Here is a 14211-nt window from a genome sequence, read left to right as displayed (position 1 = left end):
CAAGCGGCCGGAAGTTTTCTCGTTATTATTATTTCCGTCTTTATTATAATTGTTATTATCATTATAATTATTGTGTTTCTTTCACTACTTACCTGCTACCTTCCCCCCTTTATTGCTACCCTTCTGGTGTGACTGGTAGCACGCACATAAAAAATACACACACACACACACACACACACACAGAAACACACGTTCATACACCGACATGCAGTGAAAAAGCTGATCTGCTCCCGCATCCATGCAACGATGGTGAGCGCGCGCAGGAGCCCCTTTCCACCTTCCAGAAAGAGGAAAAAGGAAAATAGGGAATAGCCTCGCTCATTTTGTGTTTGCACGAGTGGCTCATGTCGTCACTTTCTTTCATCCTGACTCTACATATGCATGACTTCCCACGAAATTATCAACCTGATATGTCTTCCCCTCCCCCCCCCAGTTTATCCGTTTGCTTGGACTTGTTTCCATGCATTACCCTCCCTTTTCACCTTCTTTTTCTTTCTTCTTTCTATTTTTTTTAAAAAAAACAAATATATAAATAAACATTAAACTCCTTTAACTTTACACGCCACTGACAGCCAGCTGGTTAGGGAGGGTAGAGTTGAACCAACATCATGGCGAAGTCCACCCGCTCAAAGTGGAAGAAGGCGCACCGCCGTCAGCGTGCGCAGTTGGAAGCGGCAACAGTCTCAAAACGCATTGGCCGCCTTAATGGGAAATTGAAACTCGCGGCGGAGGGCGGTTTGAGTGAGGTTCCGCTGCAGGATCCCGAGACACGTTTTCATTTTGTGAACCCCCAAATGGACCATAACGTCCCGCACACATGCAAGGGCCTCAATAATAACTACGAGCAACTTATACGGGAGTCGCCTGATTTCAACAAGCCACTGAAACTTAAACCGCCAACCACTAATTACTACGGTAAGAGCAACCCGGACGCTCCACATCCCGTGACGTGCCAATACGAAGTTATCAGCGCCACAACTCCCGTAGCGGGTCACGCCCTCTCCGTTGAGGATATTGCGCGTATGACCAAAGAGCAAGTGGAACATAACCGATCGAAACCTGAAGAGGCCCGCAATGATAAAGGGATGAGGACTGAGGAAAATGAAGAAAATGATATGGAAGAGTTTGTGTTGGGGTGTAATGACGCAGCGAAAGAAACGACAGTTAAGACGAAGGCTTTGTTAGCGGGTAAAACGACAATCAGTCCGTTACCGAAGAAAAGCAGGAAAGCCCCAGTAAAGTCCGTAACAACTGCCTTGAAGCGGAATGGACAGTTGAGGAGCTCCAAAGAAAAGAAGAAGGTGCAGTGGAGGTAAGTTGGGAGTATCTCGTGCTCTTTATTGTTGGTTTCTTAGCATGCGGTGTTGAGGTCCCTTCCGCTATTGGTGAATGGCGGCATAAGGAGTACCCCCCCCCCAAAAAAAGTAAAAAATAAAAAAAGAAATGCATACCCTTCTAAGTGAAATTTTGAGTGGCATCAGTGGCGCGGGACACACCATATGCGGGTGTTTGTGCACGTGCTTTTGCCGTTTCGTCATACCAACTGAAACGTTTAACTCGCCTTAAAGGGAGAATGGAGGTGTCAGTGACCCGGGGGAAAAGGTGACTCACCGCAGGAGAATCTCTTTTTTTAGTCATATAAGCAACTGAAAGCCAAGACAATATTTGTTAACTGCGTCGCATTCCTTTTATTCTTATTTATTTTGGGTTAACAGAATACTGTCTAACTTATCCTTTATAGTGAAGGATTGAATGCGGTTGTGTTTGCACACTCTCTTTATTATACTGTCCATTTCCGATCCTAATGTGCGGGCATTTGCAATTTAACGCGGTGTGTCTGACCTCAAATCTGTGCGCTCTTTAATTACCGCTATCGCCATCGTAGCTGTGGCACACTTCTCTCAATTAATTTTTTTTTAAAAAATCACTTCTTCCTTTGTATGCGTATGTGTTTGTGTGGGGATGAACATTCACCCCTATCGATGTCATTTCTCGTGGGTTCGGCGAAAGGAAAGTGGAAAAGGACAGAGCCAAAAGGGGTTTGTCTGACGGCAGAAGGGAGGAAACTGTAATTGCCGCAGTACGAACACCATAGGCGTGTAGTCAAACCGAAGAAGAAAAGGAAGAGAAAGGGAAGGAGATAAACACAAATAAAGTGTTAAGAGAAAAGACCAAAAGGGGTACGCGGAGTGGAAAATAGTCCGTTTTATTATTATTATTATCATTATTATTTTTTTTGTTTTGGACGGGAGGAACCCCGGGCTGAGGAAAGGAGAGATTGGTGACGACTTATCTGTCCGGTTTGCAACTGCTGCTGTTGCGTCGTCAACTCTTGAAAACAACCACAGCAACATCCATAAAAGCATAGGTACGTGTTTGTTCTAGCCAGGCATCACGTGAAACGAAAACAATTAAAAAAAAAAAGACAAAAACATAATATCGCCGAAGGTGTCAAAAAAAAACAACAACAACAAAAAACACCGAAGTGTCAGAGATTACTCAAGATTTGTGACGGAAAGGGCCAATTTCCCGAGCAGTGATGGGTAACGTGCTGAGTTGGTTCGAAGGGCTCTTCTCCAAGAAGGATGCAACTATCCTCATGGTGGGTCTTGATGCGGCTGGAAAAACGACAATTTTATGGAAGTTAAAGTTGAACGAAGTCCAGCAGACAGTGCCTACGCTTGGATTCAACGTGCAGACAGTGGAATATAGAAACGTGAAGTTTCATCTTTGGGATGTTGGTGGGCAGAAGCTTCTTCGCTCCCTCTGGAAGCATTACTATGAAGGCGCCAATGCCATTATTTTTGTCGTCGACAGTAATGACCGGGATAGGGTGATGGAAGTGCGGAGTGAGTTGACTAAGTTGCTTGGAGAACCTTTGTTGTCTTCGGCCACTCTCCTAGTATTTTGCAACAAACAGGATCTTCCCAATAGGTTAACACCCGGAGAGCTTGTTGATAAATTGGGCTTCCGCGAGCAGGGTGCAGCGGGACTCGGGCCATTGCTGCGCGAGCGCCAATGGTATGTTCAGGGATGTTGTGCTCAAACTGGAGAAGGATTATTTGAGGGCTTAGACTGGTTGTGCAGTCACTTACCCGATACGCATTGAACTGCCCAGCGACGTTAAAGACGTTATCGGGGACTCTTCCGTGCACGAAGGTAGAGGACATATTTGTATTTTTTTTCCCACTTTCCCTTCATCAGGCGGTTGCGTGCTGCTTCTCATCTTGACGAGACACTGAAGAAGGGAGATTCCAACCTGACAGTTTCAGTCACCGCATGCTTTTGCCGAAAGATACAAGGTTGTGGATGTGTTATTCCGTGATTGCTGTCGGAAGACCCTTCTGCTTTATAGTTGAATTGGTTGTTTCTTTCCTCCCTCCTCCCCTCCCCCCCCATACACATACAACCGCACCCTTATTTATTTATTGGTTTGAACTTTACCGTAATGCACTCCCTCCACTGTCCTGCGCATGTAGTGGCTGTAGAAAGGGATAGCCTCCGTTCTTGACAATGGCTGAGGCAAAGGTGAGCGCTGAGAAGAAGGCGGCAAACCCGATGCGGGAGATTGTCGTAAAGAAGCTCTGCATTAACATTTGCGTGGGTGAATCTGGTGATCGTCTCACCCGTGCATCGAAGGTGCTCGAGCAACTCTGCGAACAGACTCCCGTTCTGTCCCGCGCGCGATTAACGGTCCGTACGTTTGGTATCCGGCGTAACGAAAAGATCGCCGTGCACTGCACTGTGCGTGGCAAGAAGGCTGAGGAACTACTGGAAAAGGGTCTGAAGGTTAAGGAGTTTGAGCTAAAGAGCTACAACTTCTCTGACACAGGTTCCTTTGGCTTCGGTATCTCAGAGCATATTGATCTTGGTATCAAATATGATCCGTCTACCGGTATCTATGGTATGGACTTCTACGTCGTTCTCGGCCGCCGCGGTGAGCGCGTGGCGCACCGGAAGCGCAGGGTTAGCCGTGTGGGCTTCAACCACCGTGTCCGTAAGGAGGAGGCCATGAAGTGGTTCGAGAAGGTACATGACGGTATTATTTTCCAAGCCAAGAAAAAGAAGTCGATGGTTCGCCGTCGCCGCCGTTAAGACCTTTAAGGGCTGCCTCCACCTATTGGAGGGGCCTTTTCCCTGAGTCATACTGTGCCCTTTATCATTTCTATTTTCTTTTGTAACATTTTTTTTTTCAGTTGCACGCCCCCCTTGACAGCTTCTCCGTTGGCTGTTGGTTACGGCCCTGTGCCTTTGTTTTTATTCTTCTTTACGTCCCCAAATACCACCTTTTCAGTTACTTTCACCTCCTTTCCGTTCTTTTGCTTGTTATCTTTTATTTTATTTTTTGGTTGATGAAGTAGCGTGTATGTACTACGTAGCGGATCATTAGCATTCGTGCAATAGGAGGTGAAAGGAATATTGGAAAAAGGTATGCCCTTTGATAATGTGACTGCTTCGGAAGTTCAGCGGATGCGTGAGGGGCTCGATGACGCGAATGTGAATGAGACCAGGGTCATCAACTATGCGATTGCAATATCGGCGAGTGCCATGCAACGTTATGTGAGAAAGCGGTGCGAAGTTGTGGATACTACGTTTTGTCAAATTTTTAATAATCGCAACGTTCTAGCATGTATCCACAGGATATAGTTGTGGATACATGTGTTATTTTCTATTGTTGCTCTTAATTGGTATGTTTCACGTGATTGCTGTCGGAAGACCCTTCTGCTTTATAGTTGAATTGGTTGTTTCTTTCCTCCCTCCTCCCCTCCCCCCCCATACACATACAACCGCACCCTTATTTATTTATTGGTTTGAACTTTACCGTAATGCACTCCCTCCACTGTCCTGCGCATGTAGTGGCTGTAGAAAGGGATAGCCTCCGTTCTTGACAATGGCTGAGGCAAAGGTGAGCGCTGAGAAGAAGGCGGCAAACCCGATGCGGGAGATTGTCGTAAAGAAGCTCTGCATTAACATTTGCGTGGGTGAATCTGGTGATCGTCTCACCCGTGCATCGAAGGTGCTCGAGCAACTCTGCGAACAGACTCCCGTTCTGTCCCGCGCGCGATTAACGGTCCGTACGTTTGGTATCCGGCGTAACGAAAAGATCGCCGTGCACTGCACTGTGCGTGGCAAGAAGGCTGAGGAACTACTGGAAAAGGGTCTGAAGGTTAAGGAGTTTGAGCTAAAGAGCTACAACTTCTCTGACACAGGTTCCTTTGGCTTCGGTATCTCAGAGCATATTGATCTTGGTATCAAATATGATCCGTCTACCGGTATCTATGGTATGGACTTCTACGTCGTTCTCGGCCGCCGCGGTGAGCGCGTGGCGCACCGGAAGCGCAGGGTTAGCCGTGTGGGCTTCAACCACCGTGTCCGTAAGGAGGAGGCCATGAAGTGGTTCGAGAAGGTACATGACGGTATTATTTTCCAAGCCAAGAAAAAGAAGTCGATGGTTCGCCGTCGCCGCCGTTAAGACCTTTAAGGGTTGCCTCCACCTATTGGAGGGGCCTTTTCCCTGAGTCATACTGTGCCCTTTATCATTTCTATTTTCTTTTGTAACATTTTTTTTTTCAGTTGCACGCCCCCCTTGACAGCTTCTCCGTTGGCTGTTGGTTACGGCCCTGTGCCTTTGTTTTTATTCTTCTTTACGTCCCCAAATACCACCTTTTCAGTTACTTTCACCTCCTTTCCGTTCTTTTGCTTGTTATCTTTTATTTTATTTTTTGGTTGATGAAGTAGCGTGTATGTACTACGTAGCGGATCATTAGCATTCGTGCAATAGGAGGTGAAAGGAATATTGGAAAAAGGTATGCCCTTTGATAATGTGACTGCTTCGGAAGTTCAGCGGATGCGTGAGGGGCTCGATGACGCGAATGTGAATGAGACCAGGGTCATCAACTATGCGATTGCAATATCGGCGAGTGCCATGCAACGTTATGTGAGAAAGCGGTGCGAAGTAGTTGGTTTTTCATCTGCAGAAGGTGCCGCTTCCATGTACGGCGCAACAACTCATGATGGGGATGCAATAAATATTAATACAGAAGAGATCTTCCCGAGACCCTCACTGTTCCTTCACCCACTTCCGGATAAATTATCTGAATACCCTACTGAACCTCCGCAATTTCTTCTTGATTCGGAGCCGCTTGGGCAGGCACAATTGAGGAAGGTGAGGGAAACCCCCGGTCCATCTGGTTGCACGGAGCAGCCACAACCGCAATGTTTCCAGAATACGTTTTGGATCAACGGTGGAGCACCGGATGTCATGACTGTATTGCAGTCCGAGTGCGGTTTATCGATATTCTCTCCGAACCCGAAAGTAAGGAACCACCGCCGTTCGTATATTATGAGCCCGGATGCCACTTCGTGTGTTATTGTGGCGTGCCGAGTTGGGCTCAACCCCGCATTTAGGTGCAAGGTAATGTCAGCCATGCAACATACTGCACCAGATGAGGTAGGGAGTATCACACGATGTTGCGAAACTTTTACTGCGGCAATGTGCCACTTTGATAAAAGCAGAGGAATGGAGGTTCAACTTTATAACGCACTCTGGGAGGTGGCACTACCCGCATGGTTTTACGCCGCCGCGAGTGATGAGAGTGATGAAGTGTTGGACTCAGCAGAGCGGACCATTTCGTCATTGTATCGTTTTGGTGGTTTACAAAACGTGGATTCAGACGAAAGTGCGGTTCCTCCATTGTTTCTGGTTGAGTGGTTTGTAGTCGGTGGTGTCTACGGGTCAGACGATTCGACATCTATCCTCTACACACTCTTCACCGCGTTTTTTGGCTCAGAGGAGGCGGGGAATTGTCTCTTAATGCCGTCATTCTGTTTGTGGGATGTACTGGCTAATTCCTCCCACAGCACCGGAAGGAAACTGATGACAAAACCGATACAAGTAGCGCATCGACTTCGTGAGGATGGTTTATGTTTCTGGAGTTTCAACACAGTACCGCGTCCCTGGCATTTGGGAAAAGAGGGCGTGTTATATTTCTGTACAATCAGCTGGGGGCTGTTAATAGATGTGGGTGGAGGCGGTTGTTGGCCTGTCGCGGTAAAGCCACAAACACGCGACTATCCTCTGGCCGCACTCCGCCACAGTTTGATTTCAGCTTCATATCGTTGGACATGTCCACTACGAAGCGAAGGTTTACTGACGGTGTCCAGCGGCCCACTCACGGATCGAGTTGCGGCATACCTCTCTGTGAAGGCTGCAACTGACGAGGGTTGTTGTAAAGCCATTTCGCTTTTGGAATATGTTGCCTTATTTATGCGGCGCAGGTTTGAGGATGACAGCGATGGTGGTGTTGTACAGGGGCGGTGCCACTGCCCAATATTGGTACGGCGCTGCAGGTGGGAAAAACTAAATCCAAGTGTTACTATCCGGTTACTTTCTGATGACAACCTGCTCCAGTTTTCCACAACGCCATATTGCGAACCCCCCGACTTCTCCGCTATCATGCGAGTTTCTTTCGATTTCAGAGTCAAGTTCGGGCCGGAGGACGTATTTTCCAGCGATGTATCTGGAATACTTATGTAATTGACTCCACGATGTAGTGGAGGGGTGGGTGGGAAGAAGTGAGATTGAATACAAAAAAAAAGCCAGTTGCATTAGCGTAGCTGTTGCTTCACTGTATTCAGTGAATTACTTCTTTTTTTTTTCTCTTTTGCCCAGCTTGTGGTTTTGTGGCACAAGTGCAGCGGCCGCAACACATGACTAACGCGACCATCCTCGACTGCTCACATACATTTTCTATGATCCTCTCTCTCTCTCTCTTTCATCTTTTCTTTTTCACTTTCACTGATAACCTTTCGTGCTTCGTTTGGGCCACGATAGTAACAAACGTGTAAAGGAACTTTTAGTTAGGGTACAACTCCTTTTACTTTATATATTCTTACTGTGGTTAAGGGTAACACAAAAAACAAAAAGAAAGGATGGAGAAGGGTTCACCATCCGACTTAAACGGTGTGGATTATTCCGTGGATAATCCCCTCTTCGCTCTCTCGCCACTGGACGGTAGATACAAACGTCAAACGAAGGCGCTACGGGCCTTCTTTTCTGAGTATGGGTTCTTTAGATACCGGGTGTTGGTGGAGGTTGAATACTTCACGGCGCTCTGTAAGGATGTGCCCACCATTGTTCCATTACGAAGTGTGACTGATGAGCAGCTGCAGAAGCTGCGCAAAATCACACTGGATTGCTTTTCTGTTAGTAGTGCAGAGGAAATCAAGAGGTTGGAGCGCGTAACCAACCATGATATCAAAGCCGTGGAGTACTTTATCAAGGAACGTATGGATACTTGTGGACTTAGTCACGTCACTGAGTTTGTGCACTTCGGTTTGACATCACAGGACATAAACAATACGGCGATTCCAATGATGATTCGTGATGCTATTGTAACCTTGTACCTCCCTGCACTCGATGGGATCATTGGCTCACTTACCTCAAAGCTTGTTGATTGGGATGTACCGATGCTCGCTCGGACGCATGGTCAACCCGCTTCGCCAACAAACCTCGCGAAGGAGTTTGTGGTTTGGATAGAGCGGCTACGCGAGCAACGGCGACAACTGTGTGAAGTACCCACGACTGGAAAATTTGGAGGTGCCACCGGAAACTTCAACGCTCACCTAGTGGCATATCCATCTGTGAACTGGCGCGCCTTTGCTGATATGTTTCTGGCCAAATATCTCGGACTGAAACGACAGCAAGCCACCACGCAAATTGAGAATTATGACCATTTGGCCGCGCTGTGCGATGCATGCGCCCGTTTGCACGTTATTCTCATTGATATGTGCCGTGATGTATGGCAGTACATCTCTATGGGATTCTTCAAGCAGAAGGTGAAGGAAGGAGAAGTGGGGAGCAGCACGATGCCCCATAAAGTGAATCCCATCGACTTTGAAAATGCTGAAGGAAACCTCGCGTTGAGCAACGCTCTGCTGAACTTCTTTGCATCAAAGCTTCCCATTTCGCGTCTGCAGCGTGATCTTACGGACAGCACAGTTTTACGGAACCTCGGTGTTCCTATTGGTCATGCATGTGTCGCGTTTGCTTCGATTTCTCAAGGACTGGAGAAGTTAATGATTTCACGGGAGACTATCAGTAGAGAGTTGTCATCCAACTGGGCAGTTGTAGCCGAGGGCATTCAAACAGTTCTGCGTCGGGAGTGTTACCCAAAGCCGTACGAAACCCTTAAAAAGTTGACCCAAGGCAACACTGACGTAACAGAGGAACAGGTACGCAATTTCATCAATGGCCTCACCGATATATCAGATGATGTACGGGCCGAATTGCTCGCAATAACTCCCTTCACCTACGTAGGGTACGTTCCTCGCTTCAGTGCCAAATAAAGTTCCTTGTAGTCCTTGTTGAAATTATTTTTGTGGATGTGACGCGAGGGGCATGTCGGTGAAAATTTCAGTGAGTCAGTGAGCAGGTGTTAGGGAAGAAATGGGAGAGGTGGAGAGTTTTTGTTTAGATGTGTATAAAATGAAGAAGTTTTGATGTAGGAAAATGTGAGCAAAGCTTCTTGTGTTGTTGTTTTTTTTTTCGTTATCGTTGTTCCACCATTATTATTATTATTATTACTACCACTATTTTCACCGGTGCATCCACCGCTACAATGCCATTTTTGTTGGTTTTTTTATTTTGGTTGAAGTCACGATTGTGAGCAACCCAATATAACTCCTTCACTTTACTTCACTTCACTTCTCTTGTATTTATTTGTATTTTTCTTTTATGATGCCCCTTCCCTCCCGCCTTCCCCCCTATTTGTATCCACCGATTCTTTTGACCCCTCCCTTTTTTTTTCGGCTTCACTCTTCGATGGATACGTTTTTTTTTTACTTTTTTTTTTGTTTACACAGGAGGTGGAGACTCTCGTGGTTGCGTTGTGTTGGCGTGCCTCAGCTCAAGCAATCCGCCAGTTAAAGCAGCGGGTAAAACAGAGGACCTCCGCAAACCTCCTTTCACCACTTTCCACCACACCCCTCAAAAAATATAAAAAAAACAAAAAACAAAAAACAAAAACAAAACAAAAAAAGGTTGTGAAAAACCGCCATTCCCCCCCCCCTCGAGCGTCACATCACAAATGAAGGGGAAAAATTAAATAGGCCTCCATGTAATTGAGAGTGAGATGAGAAAATAAGGCAGTAGACATTTTGTTTGTTTGTTAGTTTTTTCCGTTTTTTTTATTTAAAAAAAAAACAATAAATATTCAAACCTTTTTCACCAAATGTATTTAAGATCACACAGACGTTCTCTCGATTATATGAGAGGAGTGTTATTGTATCCAATGGTTGTTAAGCTAATCTTTTAGAATTTTTTGCATCCCCTCCCAAAAAAAAAAAAGAAAAATAAATAATAATCCACTGAGAAAGGATTGGAGGGGAATGTGAGAGAAAAACCGTGAGTGCGTGTGAGAGGATGGAACACTTCTTTTCGCAATTATTTTTTCATTTTTATGTACTTTGCTTTTCTCTTGTGTGTGTTTTTTTTTTCTTTTCCTTCACTGATCTTCTTTCTTCCCCTTCCCGCAAAGGTCCCACTCTTTTGAGTGTTTGAAAGGTAGGACAAGAGGTAAAACAATACCAGAAGATAACAAAAAGACCCATAGAGAATTTGAAGGAGAGGGTTTCTGTTTGCGAAGTAAAGTTAAATTGAAATCAAAGCAAAGCAAAGGAAAGGAAAAGAAAGGAAAAGAAAAAAAAAGAATGATGCAGGCATCAGCAGATGGAGAAGATATAAGCCCTGAAAATGGCCGTTGCAGTGCAGCTGATATTTCCGACCCGCCCACAGAACTGTTGAGCGCAGCCAAAGAAAGCGCCTTCTCTGATTCTTCAGATGCCGATTCAACAATGGAAAAAAAACCTACAGATGACACTTCCCATAATGATGGATGTGCTAATGGAGTTGAACAGGACTTACTCCATCAATCATTAGGCACTGGGGCTGGCGCGCAGACATCGATGTCATATCGCGATTACGTTGTGAAGCGTAAAAAAATTCCGCAACAGCAACCAGTGGGGTGGGAGCCATTTGCTCTTCCACCGCTTTACGGTGACGAAGAGGATGAATTTGATGTTGCAACGTTGCGGGATCCGGTTTTCAGTAGCGTGGCGGAGGAATCGCCTGAAGTCGAATTTGTGAATGGTACACCAACCCTAAAGGGCGAAATCATATCGTGTTTTCAGGAACCCGGGATTCTCTACCGCATAGTTGATCGGCAGGAGAAGATTTGGGCATTTTATAATGACACACTCGACTTTGAAGTGCTTGTTTCGTGTTCGTTCAGCAAGTACTCAAATATAGAGGCATTGGGGAGAACTAAATTAAGGACCGATGAGGATGGCGTTACAGTAGCGGAAGTCGTCGTTTATCCCACAGAGACGGAGTTATTTGTTAAGGGTCTTATAAATGGTTTCAATAGCAAGTTCAGTGCCATACCTCTTTCTGATACATATTTATGCGAGCGGCGTGATACTAACTACCGAAACGTAATCGAGGTGGAGCTAATGGGAGTGAAGGAGCATGTTGGAAACCAATGTGATGCGGCGAAGGTTTTGGCAACATGCGTGAAGTATAACACACCATTTGTTGATTTAGAATTTTTGCCACAGCAGTCATCCATCTCCAACAATAACCACAAGGATTTACGTCCCCTTCCCTGGTCACGCCCGCGCATGTACGTCAACCCATGGATGGTGGATCAGATTCGACTGTTTCGCAATCCCATTATTCCAGGTGATGTGCGGCATGGTGAACTTGGTGACTGTTGGCTCATGTGTGCCATAGCGACAATGGCTGAGATGCCTGAAGAACTCGTGCGCATGTTTCGGCACCCTTTCAGTGCGGCGAGGGCGAGAGATGAGCGTGCGGTTGGGGGATACCGTCTGACGGTTAATAAAAATGGTTTGTGGAACAGCGTTATTGTGGACGATTACCTCCCGTCTGTTGCAGGGGTGCCAAGGTTCGGTAGAAGCACTGACCCCTGTGAGTTGTGGCCTGCCATCCTTGAGAAGGCATATGCAAAGTTACACGGCTGCTATGCTAAGATACGCTCTGGGGATCCTGTTCATGCACTCACAGACATGAGCGGATGCCCCACCATGCGGCTCGATGAGGAGTTTGCCACTACATTCCGCGATGGTGGGAAGAAACTGTTCGAGCTACTGCAACGCTGCCACAAAAGTGGATACCAGATTATACTAACCACAGCCGGAGGTTCCCGCGCCGTTGTAACGGATAAAAATGAAGCTACAACCCCCCAAAGCAACCGCACTGATGCAAAAAGTTTAATGGATGAAACGGGCCTCGTCCCTGGTTATGCCTACACGGTCAGAGCAGTGCATGGATTTACCCAAGCTCTCGATATACAACTTGTGAGGGTTCGAAACGTGTGGGGAAAATGTGCAAATTGGAAAGGTCCGTGGTCTGTGGGAAGCAGTGAGTGGAGCAAATATCCGGATATCGCTGAGGCGTGTAACTATCAGCAGCACGAAGAAACTGACGTGTGGATGGACTGGCGGACTGCACTCAAATATTTCAACGGTGGTGGTGTTCATTTCTACGAGGCCGGTTATGATTATCGGGTGCCACTCGTGTTCAACGACTGCAGACCTTCTCTTGCTCTAGAAGTGAGTGTGGTTAAACCCATGCGAGTTTGTTTTATTCTCTCTACTGTTGACTATCGAGTTTTATCAGATGATGCCAACACCGGTGCCGATCAGTATAATTATCCACCAATGATGATTTCTTTATCCTCTGCAGCTGGACAAGAAGATGGAAGACATCGAGTAATTCTAAACACCACCATGAACGCTGCAGAGCCATCAGCAGAAGAGTGGACCTTTGTGAGGGCACGGGAGATTGGAATGTTTTGTCATTTGACACCAGAACAATCACCTTACCTCGTCATTCCCCGTATGGCGGAGTTGGAGGACACCATGAGCGGCAGCAAAGCGTGGTTTACGCATCTAAGGGATAAAGTTAACCCTTTACATTTTGCCAATGTTGTGAAGAAAAAAAAGGCTAATAAAACGGGTGGTGAAGGAGGCGTAGCAGAGATTCCGGTGGTTCTCGGTGTTCGTTGCTCGGAACCTCTCGCTTACGAGGATGGGTGTGGTGCGGGTGTCGACTTCAAATATATTAGTGGTGACAATGTGGTTTTTGAGAACTTCCCTCGATTTCCCAACAACTCCATTCCAGTGGAGGAGGTGCTTCACCAGAAATGGGTCCCCGTTCAAGGACTAGTGGAAGAGTTAGTTGGTTCCTCTTTTTCCTAAATGGTTTATGAAGGTTAATATGATGAACGAATGAGCCTCACGCAGCACACGCGACTGCGCTGGTGGCTGCTCCCAAATGCTAAAGGTGCTTCATGTCAATAAAATGATTAGGGAAAGAATTTTAAACCACGACAAGGGAATGGAAGGGGTTATTTCCTCAGCCATAGCGACAAATTGAAGGAAAGGAAGGGGAAGTTGCATACGTTCAAAGTTAGGAGTTTGTTATGCCTGAGACGCACAGATATGACAGTGTGTGTGAGTGTGTGTGTGTGTGTGTGGAGTAGGTAAGCGAATCAAAGAAAATATCTCTGTTTATACGCGTAAGGAATCATCCCATTGGTAGTGTAAATATTGTTGATACAATCATTTTCTTTTTTTTTTTTGGGGGGGGGGGGGTCGTTGTTATCATTTTTTTCTTTTTTTTCCTTTTTACGAGTTTGAGGAGGATGACAATAGGAAGAGTGTAGTCCCTGAGAGGAGGAGGAACTGTCATGACAAATGAGAAGGAATTAGTTTTCATTAACTCTCAGTGCCGGAACTCCGCCTCTTCAGTTACGCATATTTATGTGCATATGAGGGGGAGAGAAAAGGAAAACGTGTATTTTGGTCATGATGACGTCATTATTTATACTGATTTATTAGTTTTTTTTAAAAAAAGACAAAAATATATATGCATATATACATATCCAGTTGTAGTATTCTTATAAATATATGTATTATTTTACCAAACGTCATCCTTTTGTTCCATCACTCCGAAGCGGAGGAGTACATATATATATATATATATATTTATTTATTTATTTATGCGAGTGCATAAGTGATAAAAGGGAGGTAAGTGGGGGGGGGGAAAAAAAAGAGAAAGAAGGGAAGAGGTAATAGGCAATGGGGTAAGAAAGAAGGGAGAAACAACAACAACAACAACAACACAAA

The 14211-nt window shown here is 45.8% G+C and overlaps 8 protein-coding genes across 8 annotated transcripts; 7 read left to right on the top strand and 1 right to left on the bottom strand.

Moving 5' to 3' along the window:
• Positions 1–608: 608 nt before the first annotated feature.
• On the top strand, positions 609–1316 carry TbgDal_IX4180 (hypothetical protein, conserved; the record flags this gene model as incomplete). Its single annotated transcript, XM_011778306.1, has 1 exon — positions 609–1316. One exon carries the CDS (start codon positions 609–611, stop codon positions 1314–1316), a length of 708 nt encoding a protein of 235 aa, XP_011776608.1.
• A 669-nt stretch (positions 1317–1985) lies between these two features.
• TbgDal_IX4170 (conserved hypothetical protein, unlikely) lies at positions 1986–2366 on the bottom strand (the record flags this gene model as incomplete). Its single annotated transcript, XM_011778305.1, has 1 exon — positions 1986–2366. One exon carries the CDS (start codon positions 2364–2366, stop codon positions 1986–1988), a length of 381 nt encoding a protein of 126 aa, XP_011776607.1.
• A 173-nt stretch (positions 2367–2539) lies between these two features.
• Positions 2540–3109, top strand: TbgDal_IX4160 (ADP-ribosylation factor, putative; the record flags this gene model as incomplete). Its single annotated transcript, XM_011778304.1, has 1 exon — positions 2540–3109. One exon carries the CDS (start codon positions 2540–2542, stop codon positions 3107–3109), a length of 570 nt encoding a protein of 189 aa, XP_011776606.1.
• A 404-nt stretch (positions 3110–3513) lies between these two features.
• TbgDal_IX4150 (60S ribosomal protein L11, putative) lies at positions 3514–4095 on the top strand (the record flags this gene model as incomplete). Its single annotated transcript, XM_011778303.1, has 1 exon — positions 3514–4095. One exon carries the CDS (start codon positions 3514–3516, stop codon positions 4093–4095), a length of 582 nt encoding a protein of 193 aa, XP_011776605.1.
• Positions 4096–4891: 796 nt separating this feature from the next.
• On the top strand, positions 4892–5473 carry TbgDal_IX4140 (60S ribosomal protein L11, putative; the record flags this gene model as incomplete). The annotated part of the gene is made up of 1 exon (XM_011778302.1): positions 4892–5473. One exon carries the CDS (start codon positions 4892–4894, stop codon positions 5471–5473), a length of 582 nt encoding a protein of 193 aa, XP_011776604.1.
• Positions 5474–5809: 336 nt separating this feature from the next.
• On the top strand, positions 5810–7537 carry TbgDal_IX4130 (hypothetical protein, conserved; the record flags this gene model as incomplete). The annotated part of the gene is made up of 1 exon (XM_011778301.1): positions 5810–7537. The coding sequence occupies one exon, from the start codon at positions 5810–5812 to the stop codon at positions 7535–7537; it is 1728 nt and encodes a 575-aa protein (XP_011776603.1).
• Positions 7538–7932: 395 nt separating this feature from the next.
• TbgDal_IX4120 (adenylosuccinate lyase, putative) lies at positions 7933–9348 on the top strand (the record flags this gene model as incomplete). Its single annotated transcript, XM_011778300.1, has 1 exon — positions 7933–9348. One exon carries the CDS (start codon positions 7933–7935, stop codon positions 9346–9348), a length of 1416 nt encoding a protein of 471 aa, XP_011776602.1.
• A 1362-nt stretch (positions 9349–10710) lies between these two features.
• TbgDal_IX4110 (calpain-like cysteine peptidase, putative) lies at positions 10711–13281 on the top strand (the record flags this gene model as incomplete). Its single annotated transcript, XM_011778299.1, has 1 exon — positions 10711–13281. The coding sequence occupies one exon, from the start codon at positions 10711–10713 to the stop codon at positions 13279–13281; it is 2571 nt and encodes an 856-aa protein (XP_011776601.1).
• Positions 13282–14211: the final 930 nt, after the last annotated feature.

The sequence above is a fragment of the Trypanosoma brucei genome, chromosome 9 (genome assembly GCF_000210295.1).
Source record: "Trypanosoma brucei gambiense DAL972 chromosome 9, complete sequence".
NCBI lineage: Eukaryota > Euglenozoa > Kinetoplastea > Trypanosomatida > Trypanosomatidae > Trypanosoma > Trypanosoma brucei.
This window is presented reverse-complemented; position numbering and strand designations above follow the sequence as displayed.